The sequence below is a fragment of the Diprion similis genome, chromosome 4 (assembly GCF_021155765.1).
Source record: "Diprion similis isolate iyDipSimi1 chromosome 4, iyDipSimi1.1, whole genome shotgun sequence".
Lineage (NCBI taxonomy): Eukaryota > Metazoa > Arthropoda > Insecta > Hymenoptera > Diprionidae > Diprion > Diprion similis.
The window spans coordinates 23,959,926-23,981,593 of NC_060108.1; the positions used below are offsets into that span (position 1 = coordinate 23,959,926).

At 43.0% G+C, this 21,668-nt stretch overlaps 1 protein-coding gene across 1 annotated transcript in view; it reads left to right on the forward strand.

The window, feature by feature from the left end:
- LOC124405677 overlaps window positions 1-21,668 on the forward strand; it is a 93,362-nt gene that overhangs the window by 33,261 nt on the left and 38,433 nt on the right. Inside the window, exon 3 of the mRNA XM_046880773.1 lies at window positions 3,606-3,720. Coding sequence (XP_046736729.1) covers window positions 3,606-3,720 — 115 coding nt within the window. The remainder of the gene's footprint in view (window positions 1-3,605; window positions 3,721-21,668) is intronic.

The following is a 21,668-nucleotide window of genomic DNA, read 5'->3' on the forward strand; positions in this document are numbered from 1 at the left end:
CGGCGATCCTTACTGCGGATCTGCTGTGCGGAGGGGATAAAAATTTGGAAATAATGGGCGATGCCAGAGCGCACCCTCGTAGGCGGTGAACGACTATTTCACCTTCTTCCCTCGGTCACACCTGCTTACTCTCGTGTAATCGACGTCAGATTTTTATTTCGACGTTTGAAAGAAACCAGACCTCGAGGATAAGCTTTGTGCTCAGATTCGGACTCCTGACTGTTCAAATTCATTGCCAAATCAAGTGCGATTGTTACGTTCTTATAATAGCATAATATAGATTCAATTGAAATTTTTGAGGAAAGAAAAAAACATTGAAGTTGCATTTTGAACTTCCTTGTCGTTGGCAGAGGGTCCCCGGAACGACGTTCAGGTGATCGAGAATTCATTGACCAGGTGCATAATTTCTCTGATTGGATCGCCGCAGCAGCCTCACGTCGCAAGGCGTGTCAAATGGAATGATTAATCACGCATTATCGGATTAGACGATGAGAGTTGCTTTGACGTTTCGCGAGTCTGCAGGGACCTGCATGCGGGTGCCTCCGTTCTCTCGAGGCGTGCAGCTGCATTGGCCGGTTTAATTTCATTGCAAGCTCCTGTTACATGGAATGATATACACGCGCCAGACGCGATGTACGTGATCACAGGTAACGAGTGAATGGATCCAATGAGATAGAAAAATGAGAGGAAAAACGATATCAGCTCTAGCAGTTAGATATTTCAAACATCACATCACTCGCGGCGAATAAAGTTCAAGCAGTTCTGAAAACCCTGGAGGGAAAAAGGGGAAACGTGGCTCGTAAGAAAGTTATAAAATATGCCATGAAAATCGGCACTCTTTGATTCGACTTCTGGATAATACAGTCATCCGAATTTTACAGTTCTGGATTTTTTGCACGAGCTAAAATAAAATAAGTAGAATTGCAGAGAATTAATCGATAGATATACAATACACCCTCACACTAATATATAAATCTAAATTTTTGAACAATCAAACCGCGCTGAATCGGTCGTAAAAAAGGCATCGTATCGCCGAGTTCGCACTCTGCAGCCTCCGTGCATATTCCGTACAAAAGCGAGCTTGCATTGGTGCTAAAATTGCAGTACCTTCACTTGGGAGAGGGTGTTAAATAGGGGATGAGACGTGGCCGGTGGTTGGAAGCTCGCTGAGTGAAATCTGATACAAAAGAACATCAGGCAGAACTGGCTTCGCGAACAAAGTGGTCGGAGGGGGATGAAGCCGAGCTCCCCGCAGCCCCGGGCGTGCGAGGGAAAGTAATTTTCCATTCTTTTGTTTTCGTCACCAGCACCGTTCCCCGATTGACTCTCACGCCTGTTCCAGAATCTCCCGGCTACACCTTGCAATCGGCTGCAGACTAGTTTTCCGCAGTTTTACCCCCGCCTCCTCCAACTTACTCGTCTGCAGACCACGTCCCCGTTTTTACATCACTTTTCCACTTTTCCAACGAACCTCTCTCTCTCCTTTTTTCGGGGTCCTGCTGCACGTCCTGAATTCTCTCTTCGAAATTAAGAATTTCTAGTTTTTTGGTTATTTTTTTCCTAGTTATAACAAAGAGCGGTCATATTTTTTCCCTGAGGCTTACCGTGGATTCAGAGTGTCGTTTTACATAAGAATTTTCCAGAGGTTTCGCAAAATTTGGTAAATTTTTTAACGGCATAAGTACGCGTCTCGATCGTGAAATCTGAATCGCATATTTCAAGTTCTGAACTCTCGGAGCAATGCCCGTGAAATAGTTCGGAGTCTGCAGTGAACAATTGACCGATGACCAAATACCTCTGGCTCGAATCACGTAAACTTTGAGGATAGTTTCGAGGTAAAGAGGGTCGAGAATGCGAGCGCGTGAAAGCGATTCCATAGACAGCACTGGCAGTTGACAAGCGCGTTATAAATGGCTAGGAAACGGAAGACAAGATTCAAATTCGTCTTCGCGTCTTGTCTGGTGAAAAGAAAAACGAAAATAAAGAAAAATGAAAAAAAAAAGCAGAAAAAAACGAACATTAATATTATAGATTCTCGAGGCTCTCCCCTTGGAAAATATGAAACGCATATTTATGGAGCACAGCAAAACATTCCATCAAGTTCAAGACAGATCATTTTCGGGGTACAAGCTGGCTCATGCCTACCAAAGCGAAGCTTCTATCTGCATTTTGATTCAGGCTTCGCGTTGAAGATTCTTCACTGACTTTAAAATAGGTATATGTATTATGTACTTTAGGTGCTTATCGCACACGCCTGCTTCACTTTACCCAAAACACTTCCTATACAGTTCCGTCTTATGACAAAGCGAAGCTTACAAGCACGGAGCTTTACAAGCATAAACATCGATGAACGAGGAATTCTTCGAAGTGCCTTACACGCTCTGTATTACCCTGTCACTTTGGCCGGATGGATTTACGGATGGAAAAACGTGTGTGAAATATTTTCATTTTCTTTTTTAGTTTCCTCTATTTTCTTCACCTTTCACATATCAAACACCTCGCTCTCAATCTCTCCATCCATAGTGCTATGCGCCGGTGTGCGCGTGTGACAAGGATAAAAATAATTCGAAAAGAAGGAAAGAAAAAAAAAACGAAAAACGATGCTGGGTCTGTCACGTCCAAAAGCAGTAAATAAACGGGCTTTTTCTATTTCCTCAGATATAAACCCTCCCACCCTCCTCTCCCCCCCCATCCATCCTTCTTACCCTAGCAGAAAACTACGTTAACCTGATATTTAAGCCGTAACCTTATACATACACGTATGTAGGCACGCCAATGTATATGCATGTAATATGCGAGAAACTCATCTCATTTTCCTACAGCTCAAGGCTCGGGTATTAGGTATATAATGGTGTCAATATTTTACGTGGTTGTATATATATATATATATATTACTTAAAGTAGAGGCACATCGCTACGAGATACTTGAGCTCGCGATCCTCTCCGGCTTACTTAGGAGGATCTTCCGGTTTTTATATTAATTTGAAATGTATTATTATTCCAGCTTAAGAGCAATTGAAGTAATTTTTATGAAAAATTAACGGTGATGTGCATTTTGCAGTTTTGTGTATGATTTGTATACGGATCACAGATGAGGATGAATGCTGAATTGTGTGCCTATATTTGGTTTATTAATTCAGTTGACATTTGAGTTTCATTAAATTGCATGTACAGGTACATTGATGGAGAAATTGATGAATTTGCGTTGGTTGCGGGGGCGGGGATGGCCACGGTATACCGTATAGTCATGGTGTGCGATCAATTTTAACTCTGAGCACCATCAACAAAACAGGGTGTAACATATTTGATATTAATGCCGAGGCTTTCAAGCAATTTATTGCAAAATTTCAACCTCGGTTAATACACGATCGTACTCATGCACGAAATTACGACCATGTGTGTGTGTGTGTGTATTAATTAAATTCTGTTTGCCCTCCTTGCCTATAGATATAATATAACGCATGCGAGCAATGTTAATAACTGGTCAAGAATTTTTGCCAACAACCATATAAGTTTTTTTTTTTTAATCTTTCCTCAACTTTCCATCCCGATAATTCCGTTCAAAATCCTCGAATAAAAATCATGAAATTGTTATCCTGTTTCAGACGTAAAAACGCCGCCCTGCAGCAACATCAGATACAACAGCACCGATGACATTAAATCGCCGGAGCTGGGTTTTGGTCACTTGGACTTTGCACCAACCGTAGTTTCCAGAATAAGGTGAGCAATCAAATTCTCGCGAAATTAGGAAGGAAAATTTTCTCGGTCCAGTGATCGCTGTATATTAAAAAAGCGACCTCGCACATATTCAAGGGGGACATTTTTTCTCTCTCACGTAAGATTTGCAAATTGCTTGTAAATTGAAATTCGCCGTGAAGCGAATACTTCAAACTCTGCGTGTACAATTCCGCTATCCCTTTCTTCCCGGTTTTTATTTCCATTCCTTTCCGTTCTCTCCCTTATTCATCTACACCTTAATTATAGGGGACGCAGATTGAAGCGGACGAATAGGTCGAGAAAGCCCAGGAGAAAGCCTCGTTGCTACGTTTGTTTAAACCGAGTGATAGAAGCCAGCGGAAAATTTCATCCCTGTCTCTCAGTCTCCGCGATAATTCTGGCTGCGAGGCTGCTCGAGCGTGAATATTTCATAAGTAATCCTTAATCCCGAAACAATATAATACCACTCCGAAATGAAGCTCGTTCCTGTCCTCAAGAGAAGAGAGAGAAATTTCAGGGGGTGTTTCACCCCGCTTTTGTTTTACTTCCAGGAAGCGTTCTTGGACGCCGCCGGGTAAATCGCTCGGTTAATAAAAGTAAATTTTCTAATCTACGCTCCGAACTCCTGTATCCTCGCGGCGAAATGTCCTCGTATTTTTTCAACGCCAAGATCCTGCCGACGACGTTACGGGGAACAAGTGCAGAGGAGAAAGGGCGAGACTTGGGGGTAGAAATAGGAGAAAGTTTAAGAGAACGAGAGCTGCGCGGCGTGGGGATCCAGCTGCGAGCGAGTTTGGGCATTAAAGGATAAAAGGATTTAGGCAGGACGTATTTTGGGTGCAACTTCGAGCCTTCTGATTCCCTACGGAAGAAAATTTTCCAAACGAAAACTTTACCACCCCGAGCAAGTACCTCGACCTTCTCCTTACATTCCGCGAAGAAATCGTGATTCACACGCAAATTCTCGTCCCAGTCAATCGTCGATAAGATATTTTAGACGCCGAACAGAGACTTGGATTTATTTCAATTAGCAATTATCCGAAAAAAATATTTTTGTTTCGTTTTATTTTTGCACCAAGTTTGATCAACTCGGTTTTATTTCGCAATTTCTAACAACTCAATCCTGACGTGTCAATAACTGCTGCGAAACGAGTTTTAATGTGCAGGACATAGAATAGAAACTAGAGGAGAATGTTATATATGAAAGGGTGGAAAAGAGGGGGGGGGGGGGGGGCTGGGGTTGGTGGTGAAATATGTAGACAGCGATCGAAGACGTATATTCGCTCTCACCTCTGGACCTCGATGATTTGTACCTCATACCAACGGTTAAGGGTAGCCGTGTAAGAAATATATCATGATGTATATTTAATACGTATATAGGTGTACATATTCGTTATAATATATAGTTTATTTATCGTCAAAAAGGGAGGTTTTCAGAGAGCGATAGTGAAATACGAGTACGAGACAGGTCGCGACGACATTCAAGCGACGAGGAAAGCAATTAATTACTGATAAAATATAAACTTGTCTTGATTTCGAGTGATGAATTATTCTAAATTTTCCCCAATTCTTCTATCCTCATTTCTATGAGTAATATTTTCGGCAGCGAGAGGAGTAACCGTCCGTAAAATTTCAAATTATCTGGTAACGTGGCCGCGATTTCGAGCGCAAGAAAGTATCCTAATAGTAGTAATATCGGAGTGGATCTGAGGTCTGTATATATATATGTACCTACATCCATGCGTTATACGCCGGGGATGGAATCGTATCCGGTATAATCTATTTTTCCCGTAACCATTTCGTCTGCTACGGGTTGTATATTTCCAACTGGCTTATCATTTCTGCCAAGGCCGAAAGATATATATCTATATATATATGTATATAGCCTTCATAAAGCTAAGAATGATATAACACAGCGGGGGAAACCACATGGCTTCCTTGATGTTGAGACATCCTTTTGTCCGTCCCATCTGCTTCAAGATAAAACACAAGTCTTGAGCACCGGACCATAACACTCCTGCAGACTCTATTGCTGGGTGTAAAAGCGAATAAACCGAGTGCCAAGAACGGTCGGATGTTCTCTCGCTTCGCCGAGTAATAAGCGCGAGTCGCTCGTCTCGTTGAGAAAAGGCTAATTTTCAGAGCGAATAGTTTTTTAATCTTTAAAATGAGAACAGGGTTATCGATAAGAGCGTGAAAAAAAAAGAAACAAAAAAACACGAGAAAGAATTAGACCGTTGGTCATATCGTCACATGCGTTAAACATCTACACTTCGAGATTTCTTCGCGAGTACCGGTACTCGTTAAACGCTTAGGAGGTATAAGGTACCTTGCATGTTTGATAATACATTCAGGAGTGTGAGTGTAAAATTGAATCTCCGAACCTGTTGCACCGGAAGAGCAAAGCGGAGCTTTGAAATATACATATACCTCCAGGTATACTTCGCCGTGCGTTTTACACTGCACTCCGGTCCTTTCTTTGTGTATTCCATTAGCGATGTGCGATATCGATAAGCGCGAGAATGCTGGGAAATTTGCTCCGACAAGGCGCAATGCTGTCGTAATTAACGGCTGAAAAATTGTAGATCAAAAGACGGTTCAGTGATTCGGATGCATGCAGGGTAGAAGGTAAGTGTATCAGTTATTGACACGTGTAGACCCAATTATACACTCTTTTTCTTTTACAAAATTATAAATTGATGGTACAAATTGCGAATTTCTCGATAACTAAAACCAATTGCTGGAGGGTTAGATACCAAAAATTTATTTCTCGGTAATTGTAGAACTAAGGATCAAACAGATGGAACCACAGAGGTAAGTAATTGGGACAGGGTCAATGACTGGTACATTAGCTTACCGAGATTTTGGTGGTTTGGTCACAATTGTTGGTTGTACTGTTTGATCCTAAGTTCTAAAATTGTCAAAAAATAAATTTGCAGTGTCTAACCCTCTAGAAATTGGTCTTAGCCATCGAGAAATTCACAATCAGTGCCGTAAATTTGTGATTTTAGAAAATAAAGGGTACAACAATTGGATCTAAACGTGTCAAATCTTTGTGCCGCATGAAAGGACGAGTGAGTCTTCCAACTTTGGTAGCAATCGCGAGGTCCAGCGCAGCAGCTGATACACGATACGGATGTTGCGTGGTGTGCAGACGGCGAGGATCGATTTGGCCGAATGATGTTTTTATTGCCTTCAGTAGTGTACGCTGGAGGGGAGAAAAACCGGGTTTCCGGTCGCTGCTGTCTCGCGTCACAAGCAATAACGAAGAGAAAGATATTGCCATCGCTCACCGGAGGCGGTCGGCAAGGTAGTACACTGCAGTCGCCATGCCCGTGTAGTTGGGTCCTTTTGTCACGTTAAGCTGCCCGCTGATTTATGTCGCTCGTAGGATTTTCTCCAGGCGACGTAGACGCTCCCCGAGACGCAGGTCGCGTCGTTTCCCGATCGCCGAGGGGGCGAATCCTGCGAAACGAAACGCGAATTGGCGCACCGCGTGTCTTGACAAATTTCAGCGATTTCCGCTCGTTTCCTCGTCTTCAGCACCGCCGCGCGTCTGATTCACGGAGATACCGGTTGGGCCCAAAAATCCGCGAAGTCGTGGGCCCAGCCATGTTCATCCCTTTCTAATGCTGACGTCGACGTCGACTTTTGTGGGTATTTTTAAGCCCCGCTAGCGTTCTGGATCCTTGATACTCATGCTTAATTTTTATCCTTAGATTTTCTTTACGTTTTGTCCTCGTTTCGTGGTCTTATTATTGTTCTTTCTTTTTTTCTTCTACCCACAGGCGTCAGACGACAGCCAATTTTTATCTCTCGATTGCATTTGCAATTCCGATTCAGATCACGTATGTTTCGCGCCTCTATTACGCGACAGGGATTCCAAAAATCTTGTCTTTCGACTTGCGGGCTTAACGCGCACCCCATCCACCCCTTAAAAAATTGTGTTGATGTTGCGCATCGAGAACGCGGCCACGTTTTACTTATATTTCATTATTTCCCTTGGCTCTGACCCCCATACACACTCTCAGGGTGAAACTTTCTCGATAATTACTAGCCACGTGACACGATTTCATGCATGTACATGCAGGTGCGTAGTTCGTTATACGTTTCTCGGAGGATCTAAAAATTTTCTGTCTGTCGTAGAAACGCGCTACAGAGGAGCTGAAAATATTGATAAATCGAGAATCGAAGGGTGGAAAAATGGCTATTCGATCATTGTTCCGATTACTATACAGTGCAGTAAATGCCATGAACTTCTGAACCAGAGCCACAGACTTGATGACCATGTGAACAAACGCGATATAAGTGTAGGTACATTTATCGACGAAAGCTCAGCCGAGTTATATTACGTTTCAGAGTTGTGGGGGTTAGTCTTTCTTTTTCCCTTCTCTTTTCACAATATCGTATTATATACACCTATATAATATCTGTACGCGAAGCAAGCACTAGGATGACAAAGAGCCTGGGACCGAAGCTCTTAAAAATATAATTCCACTTCCTTAAGAAGCAATTAATTTCGTCCTCGAAGGAACAATAAAGGGCGAATAGGAGCAAGGGTGGATGGTTGGCTCTTGGAGTGGGTGGAATTAGAGCATTTAAATTAAGTGGCTTCCTTCGAAATTACATTGGGGAGAACGGGCTAGAGCAAGACTCGACTCGCGAGGTATTTTCATTTAATTGCACGTTTCTTTTGCTCAAATTTATTCCTTGCCGTTATTACCATTATCATGATTATTATTATTATCATTATTATCATCATCGTTATTATTGTTACTACTATTATTGCCATATGAAAATCTCAATCTATAATCCTTGAGTGTCTGAATTGTTTCACAATATACCTCGTCTCCCAAAGTTGACGAGGAAAACTTGCACCAAGTAAGTTCACAGAGAAGACGAGATCAAGAAAAAAAACGACTCATCTGACCGCCATACAAAGAGCAAAAAAAAACAACTAAATAAAACGCGGACTTACTGCAGTAAAGTCACGGGTGTGAGGGAAGAAAAAAATCCACTACTGCAGGCTGCAGAAAATGTGCAAGTGAAAGAAAAAGCACGAGGGAAGAACGTGAGAGCATATTTCGAAGCGTTTCATAAAGCACCCGTTCGCCACGCGCTTCTCCATTTTGCGTTGGTTTATTTTTTAATCAGGTTGCCCTCGTGGTTCGGCGAAGGCACCGAGCCAGCGGAAAAGCTCTCGGATAGCCAGCTGCAGAGTGCAAGTGCAAGTGGAAGCGCATCGCGTGCAGCGCGGCGAACAAAACCCCCTCGGCTATGGCTGGCCATGCATCACGGCTGCGGTTCCTGAACGGCAAATATGGTGAAAAGTTGGATTTTACGTTGTGCCATCCGCGCGCCGTCTGCACGTGCGGAAAACGTACACCGGAAACCCGTTCACACGTGCCTGTTTGCACTGGAACGCTGGCTGCTGTGCGCAACGTGCGGTGTCAAGGGGTGCTGTTTTAACGCAATTAAACGCGCTTTACGGCTCGACGAACAATTGTTTAATCTGCTTGTTACGTCGTAAAGAGGACTCATGCATTAATTAACGATTAATGGAAAACTTTCAACTACCTGCTATGCAGCCGGTTTTGCAAAATCGGCATTTTCGCTACTCGATTACCGTCGAGAAGCTCTCGTTGATTAATATATCGACGGAATTTTGTTCATTCCAGACTGACAAAAAGTCGTTTATTTCGTGAGTTATGTGTAATAGTGCAGTTCGTGTGGTTTCAAGTTCCATATTTCGGTAAAGGATGTGTCTAAATTTGATAAATAACATATAAACAAACAAAAGTACTGTTGGTAAAAACAGGATTCACTACAAGAATGTGAACTTTACGAACGAGACTGACGACGAGTTGTTGATTATGTAACGCACTGTAGAAATGGCAGTAAAACGATTTATTAAACTCTGCTTAACAGCAACCACCAGAACCAGTTTATCATTCATTTCAAGTGTTACAGGGACAAATGTACTTTGGCACGTTTTGCGGATATTCATAGCGAAGGATTTACATAAGCTGGTGCGGAACGGATTCCGACGCTTATTGGAACAGTCAAAGTTCGATGAAGTATTGATCTTACATTGTTAAAAAACAAAAACCAGGAAAAAAAATAACAAATTTGATATACAATAATCGTTTGAATTATAGATCATGAAATTTTTTATCGTTTTATCTGTCGGCGATAACTCTGGTTTCGTATGCGATATACATATACGGGGGTCGAGGTTCATGGCGAGGGGTTGGAATGGAAGGTGCGGGTATAAACGAAAATTGTTTTTAGTTTCGGGTAGTTGCCTCGTTCGGCATCCACCCTGCGTGCATCACGGTCGGGTTGAGGTAAGCTTTTCGCATCTATTTTACGTTCTCTAAGCGATTTATAACGATACTGCCTCCTAACTTTCGCCGGAAGTAAGCCTTTGAATTTTTTATTATCACCTCTGACCCCCTGCCACCCCTCTCTTCGATTTCTCCCTCCTTGCCGCGTTTCGCATTATTTTCCAAAGTTTATTCAAAATCTTATATTTTTAATGTGGATTTGTACCATTGATTTTTGTTATACCTTATCGTGGATATAAACTGAGACGCTGCACGTACCTCACAGGGATTTTTATTCGCAATGATTTCGCAAAACGATCTTAATTTTCGTCAGACTCGATATAAAATGGCTTACCTCAACGTGCAGGTGGGAAAAAATTTTTTATTTACGAAAAGCAAAATATCAGTGAAAATGAAATGCGGTTCGTTTTACGAAAGGTAGATGAAATTTATGCAGAAAATTAGCAATCTGCATTGTAGAACAAAGAATTCACAGAGGCTTGGAATTGTTTATTTCAGACTACTCGCTCATTCGCGTTGTGGTAAAATTCTGTGGCAAGAAGTGAAATGAAATGAAATGAAATGAAAAAAAGCAAAAAAGAAGAACAATTAGCGGCAGTAATTAGATCGATTAAAATACGAGTTGCGAGTTTTAAACTCCTGCCGAACAAATGAGTGTGCGAAAAACGATGCGAAGCTCGCATCGTCAGCAAAAGTAAAGCTGTAGCAGCTGCTGTTGCAAAGCAACAATTATTCGCGAATAATTTTTTAGTTAGAGTTTTTTCCTCCCCTTTTCGACCCCCCGCTAAAACTCGCAACGCGTTTCACCCTGTTACATATTATCATATCAAACGCGAATGCATACGACAGGAGTATTTTCGAGCGGCAAGTGCAGTGTAAAATCGTACGAGTTGTTACAAACGTACTACTACCTACTACAAATACGCTTTACCCGTCGGTTTGCAGAGGTGGAATGTATGAATCGCGATACCGCCTCGTACAAGTGCTGGATTTCGCCGTTTACCACGTTCAACGTGCAGCTTCCACCGAGCGTTTCTAATTTGAACCTTTACTTTTACTCCCCGCTAAAGCTATACGCTCGGTAAACAGAAACGAGTCTCTGCAAATATTTTAACTCTACACAACAATTATTATAAACAAATAAAAGTAAACGGGAGCTTTTTTATTTTCCCACATTCTCCGAACGGTTTTATCAAATAGTGATAAGAACAACTACAATGATATGAAAAATGCGTTTTCCCAAGTACCGGGAGATATTTTTCACAATTATAATATCATCATTCGAGAGAAATAGAAGGAAAAAAACTCACCAGGATGACTCGCCTACTTCAGAAGAAGCTTTGGCACTTTATCCGCGCACTTTTCATCACTCTGCTGTATTCCATGCACTGAATGTAATTGTCGTCGAGCCGTAGAACGGAATTGAATTTTAGTGTAAACAGGCAAACACGGACCCCAGGTCCCCGGGGACGTGGTACATGGATCAGTGATGTCGACGCGGTCATCGCGGTTGTTTGATTTATCGTTCACTACACGGTTGTAGGCAGGGAGTCACAAGGTGACCGCTGCTTTTAATGCACTTCATACAAACTAACATTAATCAGCGAATGTCCTTCGGGTTGAACAACACTTGAGAATTCCGTGATAAGGAATTAAGCACACTTGTGGTTATTGAGTAAACATTAACACCGAACCGCAAGCTTTGATGATAGTTACGCAGTGGATTCATTCAGTGTTCGACGAAGTTGAGGTTGATCGAACCTGATGATATTACGCAGAATTTGAACAAACAGCGATAAATAATGGCGCTTTTTAATCGGGCGGTCCCAGGTTATAAATCATCATCAGGTATTCGGTCGAAGTACCGAAATCTGCACACGCACCACTGAACTCATTTTTCATTTCACGATATTCCATCATGCATCGCGATCAATAGTAGGGGAAACCTGACTAATTAGAAATCGTTGATTTCGTCGTTTCACTTTCACTGCAATACGATTTTACCCGCAGTCTTAATCGGTCGAGAACGAAGAAGGGGAATTAATAAAGGACAGACCGGTGATCCTTCACAGTGTTAAGTCCGTCCGAGTATCTCTGAGACGAAGTGATAAGGAGAAACGAAGTATTTCACTGGTGAATGGAAGACCCGTAATTTTAGGCTCGTACAGCGGATCGTTTTTGAGACGCAACAGCTGGGTCTAAGTGCCTCGATGTAAATCAATACGATGTGGGAATAGCGGCTCTTGCTTCCTACGCGAAGGTGTACCAACACAATACTGAGCGTGCCTATTCATCCGTCAACGGAAATATATTCATGCCCTTATCTCGTTCGGATAGTAAACAGAACCTGTACACAGAGTGACGAACGAGCCTCGTGCCGCTTTGTGAACTTGCAGTTTCTCTGTTTTCAGAGGAGAAATGAAGTTATTGTAATCACGCCGGAAATGCAAAGTTGAGTTTTTACTAAATCTCGACGTTTCAAGATCTAGAGAATCACCTTCGACGATTTGGGAAACTGAATAGTATGCAGTAGGTGCAGTATTTTTTTAATTATAAGAATAACAAACTTCTAAAAAATGACATAAAAATTATGATATCTTGAGAATGGATGAATAGATTCGAATGAGAATTGATACCGAATGGTTTTTTAGGTACATAATCACGAATCTGAGGTCAGAATTTCCAAAATCTAAAATGGCAAATTCAATATGACGGAAGAATAATCTAAAAACATTCAGATTTTGATAGAAATTAGCAGACGGAGGTTTTTTGGGTTACCGATAACGATTCCAAGGTCAGAATTCCAAAATTCGTAATGGAGGATTCATTAAGTGGTTGAAATAAAAAAATACTCACATTTTCATGTAAATCGTTATAATCGTTACCCCGAATTTTAATTTGTATTTCAAAATTCGAATCGAATATCATTATTTATTTTCTCTGAACTTGGAACCTGCACTGTAAAAACTGAAAGTAATTACCAACGTGCGTCATCAGGGTCAAATGTCACGACTCGGTAGGCATTCCTAATTTTTTTTTTATTGTGCCTGCGAGTACGAGGGTCAGAATACCAGAGGTCGAATTCTGACCGTAAAATTCGTGACTTCCGGATTCATCTGGCTGGTAGCGAAACCTTTTTTTATTTAAAAACATAGCTTATTACCAAAAGGTTACAATATCTTGTGAATACAAATTCAGACTACATCCTAGCTGGATTTGAACTTTTGAAAATCAATGAAAAAATCAACGATTCCAATGAATTTTAATCAATTTTAGAGACAGCTCAATGGTCACTAGTGTCCACGTGTTCTACGTGTCCCTTAATTCCTTTCTCACGTGTCCAACCTCACTATTCTCTGCAAAAAAATTCGCTCAACGACGAGCTCTCGACCGTTTTGCAGACGAGCAGTGAGCCTGCAGTTTGAACGAAACACACGACGATACAGGGTAGTAAAAGTAACAGTACCCAGAGCACAACGGAGTTCAGAGAGTGCAGGGACATTCCATTTCCCAGTTTCCATTCACTCGTTGGACGATCGCCGGCGTCAGGCCGGGGAGACAATGAAGCCGAGGGGACAATGCCTAGAAGAGAATCATGTACACCAGGGCGTGCTGGGACAGGGAGACGATTCAGTCAACCGGGAGCAGGTCGATGATGAGTTCCGTAGCGCTCGGCGCTTCGCATTCGGATTTTCCATCCGGGATGCAGCGCCGGCTGCTTTCTGCAGAGAGACAAGAATAGCCGACGTCCCGGACATAATGCATCGAAATAAAGCCTGGAGAATTTGCAGCGGATTCAACCCCCGTAATAATTAAGGGTCGAAGGCGCAGAGTGACCTCCGAGGGTTGAACTTGCGTCTGGATTAGTGTTTGATTTTTGCTTTGGAAAAGGGCATGGAACAATCGCAGCGTTCATTCGACGTAGAGATCGTTAAAAATTGATGAAAAATCGAGTTTCACCCTCGATTGTCTACGCAACTGTCGACGAATTTCAGGCGCTGGATTTCCGCAACGGACCGATTGACCAGTAATTTGCTGATTCGGGGAACGTAATTGATTCGTTGATTGCTTCAATTATCCGCAACCGATCCCGTGGCAATTGTTACCCAACTACGTATCCTCTACGATCGTGCAACCGAATTTCAGGGGTTAATTGCTGGCCAGATTGTTGTATACGGTACCTAATTCCACGCTCGCTTGCGATGGCATCGTAAAAATCAGCGATAAACTGCGCGGCCGGGTGTGCTAATCTCAATGGTAGGATTGGAAGGATTCCGTCCTTCTCAAAGACAGTTGGTTCATGATCCATCCCTAGTATTCGGGGTCGGAATGGGTGCGGATATTTCGGGACTGTGCAAACACAGAATTAGCGTTCTTCCTTATACAGCGCTGGAAAATAGTGCGGGAACTTGTGAGATACCGGAGCGAGTTTCGGGATTCCGCAGACCGTCACAACGGAATATTTTGAATGGCGAGGGTTGCCCGCAGGAGAGATGGAGGGTTGTGGGCTGCATGGTTGTCTTAGGGAAATTGGAAAGTTAAGTGACAGGCTTAGCGGTACTCTGCAGTCTAGACTCGACTGCGGAACTCCGCGGGAAGATTCAGGGCGGTTAGACAACCATGGCGGAAAGTAGGGTTGGTGATGTTTTGGGTAAGGGTGTCGGGCCGCTAAGTGGAAGGTCAGGAAAGGTTAGTTGACAACGAGGACACTTTGGAGCGTTCCGCCATTCAAGCTCGCGCTGCCCTTCCCCGACTCTCCTCTTCTCTCTCCCCCGGCGTCGTTGCACCCTCGAATCTTCATCCCCTCGTGAAACGCGGCGTTTTCCACGCGTCATGACGGATGACGAATTCTCAAGCTTTGTGCATTTCCCGGCGTTTTCGAGAGCGGTGAGGACGACGAAATCTGATGTATCCGGAGTCGTTCTTGCGTCGGTAATTTGAAATATTTTAAACGAACATGGGCCTATAATCACCGACGTATGTATGTGCGTGGCTCTCGTGTCTCTAATTGCAGCACCCCGAGCATCGAGCGTGTTTCGCTTCGTTTGAAAAGTAAAACCGTAAATACGACGAGTCGGGAGTTTTCAAAGCTTCGGTGTACACGAGTAGACGGGACGCGCGACGAGTATTCGAAAGAGAAGAACGCAACCACCGTCGCTTTGACTCGTTGCAAATATCGGATGTCCGTTTCCTAGTTTTTTGCCGAGAGAGATAACGTTTGCTACATATAAATTGGCGATGCTCGACGCTTTCAAATTTACCTTTCAAACGGTTGCTGCAGTTTAGATGGGGAAATTTTGTACTGAAATTCTCAAAGGATTATCGGCTGCTGTTTTTGAGCAGCGGAAACCGCGAGGGCGGAAGTTGAATTCCAGTTTTTGGAACAGTCGTCGATTATAACAACAAAATCAATTTTTCAGTTATCGTTGCGGTCGCTAAACCCCTGAAGATCGAAACCAATTAGTGAACGCCGATGATGCGTATCCCTGAGGAAACTAAGTTCGTGTTGGTGATTAATTTCAGCCGCTAATATCCCGATCGAGCTGAGAAGATCCTCCTTCGCGCCTCGTGAGATCCGAGCGGAAAAAAAGTGATACAAACTCTGCAGGCAGGCGGCGAAGAGCGAGGAGATGGTGAAAATGTTCCGCAAATGAAGACATCTCTCTTTTATCAAATATACCTACAGTAAGAGGTTACAAATGGTCCTCCGGAGAAATAACTTTCGTTTTTATTTTTCATTTGTTTTCATGGAAAAATAAGGGCTGGCTCGAGTGATGCGGGGAGATTAATACGGTTTTAGAGTCCTGAAAAGCGGCCGGGTACTCTTCACTCCCGTTACAGGAGTCCCGGGAATTCCTATAGCCTAAACAATAAGCATAACGAAAATAGGAAGGAAAAATGGGGAAGAAAGAAAAACGTTGCGAGGCTCATTTTTTTTCTCGCTTTATTATTTTTTCTCCCATTATAAAGCTTCTGTGCTATAGTGTATAGGTGTAATTATTTATCTTCTCGATCGAAACAAACTATCGCATCTGGCTATTAACTTAATGAATAATATAAGGAATTCACCCGTGAATTTCAATAATATTTCTCATACACGAGAGACTGATGCGTTTTAATCTTGAGTCGTCTTCCGAAATTTATGTTCAGCTTAATCGCGGGAGACGAATGAAATGCGAAACGCAACGCGTAAGAGGAAATTGAGGAAATGAAAAGTACTTTGACTTTAACGAGTGGGTGCCTGCGTTTTTAATCACCATTAGCTAAACGACTTCGTGACAATAACGGGGCTCTGACACTCGGAGTAAACAATTAGGCTTGCAGGTGAGCTTTCGCCCCGAGCAAACACGCCATTACGCAACTTTGCTTAATTTCCCTCCCTCGAAAATTTTTTCCCTCTATCATTCTCCCCCCTCTTTGTTTAATTCGACGGACATCTCGCGGTTTTAATTTTCCTACCGCTCGACGGAATCCTCTGATTCTTCTCGACTCACTCCTAGTTTTGTTGTTTCGTTGTTCCTGGTAATTTCACAGCGTGCCGGTATGTTTACCGCGTTAATTCGTCGTAGTCGGAGCTCCAGGTCGTCTCTGAAATTAGGCGGAAGCTGCGAAACGACGAGGATCGCGAAGGGTTGCTCCCCTACGCGAATCGTAGCCAGAGGCCGCACCATCTTCCCGGCTTCCTATCTTAGCTTATACGGGGTAGTTGTTACGTGATTACGGGCACCGCTTGAAATATCCGTTACCATAAATACACCCTCCGTTCTCCTCCTCGAATATCGAGATAGTATGGCTGTACGCTCTAACGCCCAAAGCAGCTATCTTTACCTCATAGTCCGCTGAATCCTCAGGCAAACTAGCCCAGCGATCCAAGGATCAATGTTCGCTCTTGGGAAGGTTCGAAGTTGGGTACAAACCGGCGGAAAATATGTGCATAAGTATTTTTATTCAGGCTCTTTTTAATACGATATATGTATAATTTTTGAGTATAATGAATTGGCACTTTTAATCCTTGGTTATATGATCACCGAAATTATTATTGCTCTGGTTGAGATTTATCCATAAAACAGAGGGTTCGATCCTAAATTCCGTGTCTTCGAATCCTTCTTCTTTACTTCCACCCGCCCTCTGTGTATACATAGACTCGTAACCCTACCCTTGGCTGAAATCCTTTCCCCATTCGTTTACCCCGCATCTTCGGTGTCGTCGCGGGGTGCTAACAAAGGAAGACAAGAATTGCGACGTTAATCACCCTTATCTCCCGAGAAGCTTAGGGGTGGCTGCCGGCAGTGACGAAGGAAAAATCAAGCCGAGAGGCGAGATGATGACCGAAAAGAGGCCTAAGGCTTAGCCCCACACGGTGAGGTGCGAGCGGGAAAATTTTGGCGAACCTGCTTTCTCCGAATTGCAAGCCCCGCGGAAATTGAGATTGACGAAAAATTGGCCGTAATTGCGAGGGTAAAAAGATAAAGGATTGATGAGGCTACATTGCGATGACGAAAATATAATTTTCACTCAATAGAGTTAATTGATAATAAGCGTGGGTGGAGAAATTTCTCTTCTACCTCGTGGACGTAATTATTCGATTCAATAAGTTGTAATTACTGGAAGGATTTTTGTTTCGTTAATACTGCTGGTCGTTACCGAATTCACAGACAATCACTGTCAAGTGGTATCGAATTGGATACGAATCACGCGTATGGATCAACCGCCGAAGTCGCGACAGCAATAAAAGGGAGGAAGGAATTCCTACCGTTATTACAGCTGCAATATTGAATTTCTTAGCGCCTCCAGCTATACGCTTTGTTATTTGATCAGAAATTGCTGACCCTTGCAGGGTTGCCGAATACATATCTTAGTATCTATATTCCTGCCCTGACGTCAGCTTCGGAAAAAAATTACTGTGTGATTCGATAACAATCGAGGACAGCGTAGGAGAAATAAGAAGAAGAAAAACAATTTACCATCCAAGTAACTGTCTGAGTATTACAAATAAATCAATTTACCCTGACAGCGGGGGAAACAAAAAAAAAAAAAAAAAAATATCGCCGGAAATATAACCATTTGAATAAATTTTTATACCCCTTTGCCACAGTTAGCTTGGACAATGCGCGTAACAAACGGGGTGTAATTTATTTCGAATCAATTTGCACTTTCGGTATAATCTCCAGAAATTAACGCATTCAATCAGCAGGTAATCCTGCAGTTTATCACCGACTATGCAGTACACTTGTACGTACCAACGAACATCGAGAACGAACGCATATAATGTATAAAGTAACCGGCGTATAATATTTGACATAAGCATAAATTAGTAGAAAATGCATGTATAATCGTAAAACGAAATCGTTCCCATGATTTTTGGCGTATCAATATTATCATCCGCGGGTTTTCGAAAGGATTCTGACAGGCTGCAGGATAGGATGAAAAATACTCACCGTTTCGCGGTCGGTTTTGGGTCTGCGGTTTTCGGGGGTCCAGCCCCGTTATAACTTAAAATTATTAATAAATTCGTCCCTTAATCGTTTCGCTTATCCCGGGTATTCGGGAGATAAGCGTGTTGAATTTTCATAACGTCCCTTAACTGCCCGGAGATCGCCGCAGCAGCACACGCCGCTTTTTGACCCGGGTAGGTATATAAGCTTGCACCCTCTACCGAACCAACGAACCAGCCACCCTGCCTTCGAATCCTCGCCACTTTTTCCCAGGCCGAGCTTTCGCGGGTAAAAATATTAAACGATCCCCATTAGACGCAGGCGTAGGACCCATGGGTTGTGTGGTTTTTCTTTTTTTTTTTGGCTTATGTTATTTTTTTTTTTTTTTTGCCACCGGTGCGAAATTGCCCCGGCTATATTGGCCAAGATCGATCCTGATCGCCCTCCAGGACCTTCGAAGTAACGACTTCGCAACAGGACACGCGTTTCGCACAATTAGACAAAAATAAAGGGAACCGCCAAGCTCGTTTTGCTCTCTAATAACGCGTTGTGAAACGACTGGAAACATTAAATTGCTCGTGAGCTACTATTTTCGAGATCAAGAAGAAGATGGGGGAGGAGAACAAAGGAAAATTGACGTATTTCTCAGAAGCTTTGAAAAAGTCCAAACTCTTTAGATCGAGCTTTTGTGGGAATCAGTTTTTTTTCTTACTAAAACGTGGGCTTAAATCCTGACACGTGACGGTTGAGTAGACACTGTACGAGTCGAAATTCTGCTTTCATACATTTCAACATTTCCATCTTACCACTGATCCTGTGACATTCTCAAACAAATACACACTTATGTATTGGTACGAACACAAGGGCTAATCTTGGACGTTTTTCTTCATAGTCCCTAAAACCTAACAGTAAAGGGGGATAAAATGTTTCCATGGTGCAGAATTGGGTGCGGAGTGGAAGGAAATAAAAGGGGGAAAACTGAACAGCGTGAATTCCCACATGAGGGGAGAGCAGAGAGAAGGGAAAAATATGCTACTGAGGGGAAATAAATAAAATCTGTCTCTTGAATTAGTTGCACTTCGTGGCAAATGCAGGCCAGGGGTTATAAATCCCGTTGCTACCAACTTGCCGGAGCCAGAACTGTGCGTTGAAATTCTGCGTTTTTATTAGAATATACGGCGTTGTCCGGCTGCTGTGGAGCATTGTGCATTGCATGCAGAATCACGCCTGAATGTGGAAATAAATTAGATGAAAATGAGGAGTTTCCGCAGCGCAAGGATCGAAGGAATTCTCTTTTGCGAAGCAACGATTTTCCAAAAATCATTCAAATTTCCCCAAAATCATCAAGGACGAGTGCAGAAACCGTAAGTGCAGAATTCGTCGCCGATCGTACTCACCACTGAAGTTGCGAATCGCAACGCCCGGCGCGTGATATCGCGGCTGTAATGCAAGTTTCAACCCCATCGTCAGCGTCGTTTACGGTCTGGTGGGTTGTGCAGAGCTGCTCGAGATTGTACACAAGTGCTCGGCGCTATGCATTTCAATCGGCTACTTAACCACAGCCCGAGGATAGCCCGGCTTTCGTACCCGGTGCCGGTGTAATTTCGCGCCATTATTTCCGCTTTCCCAGATACAATGGCTGTTTTCAAACTTGCCCCGTCCTTACAGCAACTCCCGAATTTAAGCCGCGTATCCTTTCGATCAATCCATCTCACAGACATTCGGGATAGAAGAAATCGGGTCTCAACGTTGACGCAGGTATACCTGAGAAAAACGAAATCGATTGAGAAGAAGAAAAAAAAAGATCCGTTTGTGAGCTGATTTTGATCGCCTTTAGATATCCCAATAAAAGTCAGCAAAAAGCAGCTTTGATTGAACAAAAATTAGAAACCCTGAGATGTCAGGATTTTTGAGAATATTCTTTAACGCGTGGAAGGGTGACACGGAATTTTAAGGAAGCAGGGACAGGAGAGGGAGGCGAAATCGTGTCATTCTACTCACGAGACGGGAGATAGTCAAAGCACGAGTGTGCAAGTGCCAAGAAGCTTAGTCAGCAAAGCAGAGACAACTGTAAACTGTGCAGAGGTGGTACAGCGTCGTCTTGTGTAGCCGACTTCTGCACCCCCTCGTCTCTCCCGCCCCTCGGTCCATCCCTGCATTATTCATTGCAGCGAGGAATTATGAGCTACGAGGTGCTCTACGTTTTACTCATTGTTGGTGCACAGTGCAGTGAAAATTCCTTACCTCGTTTCAAGCGATAATGTTATTTCGCTTAAAGGCCCGGAAGAAGTTCCAGCCTTCAAGGATCCCTTGTTTCTTCAATAATAATTGTCTACGGATTTTCGTTCCTCGTTGGAGTTTCAAGTCATTCAAAAACAAATAATATAATTATATTAATAATATAAAACACAAAAGTGTAGTGAAATCATTTCTTTCTTTCCCTCAATAAATTCCATGCTTTGGCAGAGAGAAAGAAGTTAACAAAAGTATTTATCGAGAGAACAGAGGCTTCGAAAATTCGACGAAAGTCCGGCTTGCGGACAGGTTCGTTTCAGCCTGTGCCGTAGGACAACGTTTCTAGCAGCGAACCAATTTCCGGGGTAACACCGCATACCCCTGGTGACCAACGATATTATTTACTAATTCAATGTTGGTAGCGAAATTGAATTATGCGCACGAAACATGCCCCCGCCTGGCGCCTGGGGGTTAAATTAATAGTTTTCACGAGCAAGGAACATCGCGCCACTGCTGCTCCGCGCAGTATGGATATTGGACACCGACTGCCAGCCACCCTCGACGCTCTGGCAGCCAGAACGGCAATACATCAGACCTGTCCAGTGGTAATATACCGCTTGGTCAGCCTGTTTAGTAGTAATAAACCGTGCAGTCAGCCAGCCCAGGTTCGCCGGTCGCCTTTGACAGCCTCTGCAATTCTTTGCGGTCAGTGCAGTTAAGGACGTATCGGCGTACAGTCCGGGAAAAAAGTGGAAAAAAAATACAGTCAAACCACGGAATACAGCTCCGATTGTAGAACCAAAATTTGTGCAATCGAATTCTATTTAGTAGCATTTTTCATATGGAATACAAGATTCAAAATGTTGTACAATAATTCGAGTGTATCAGAAAGATTTTAATTTCACCGGAAAGATCACGACGTTTTTAATTTTCG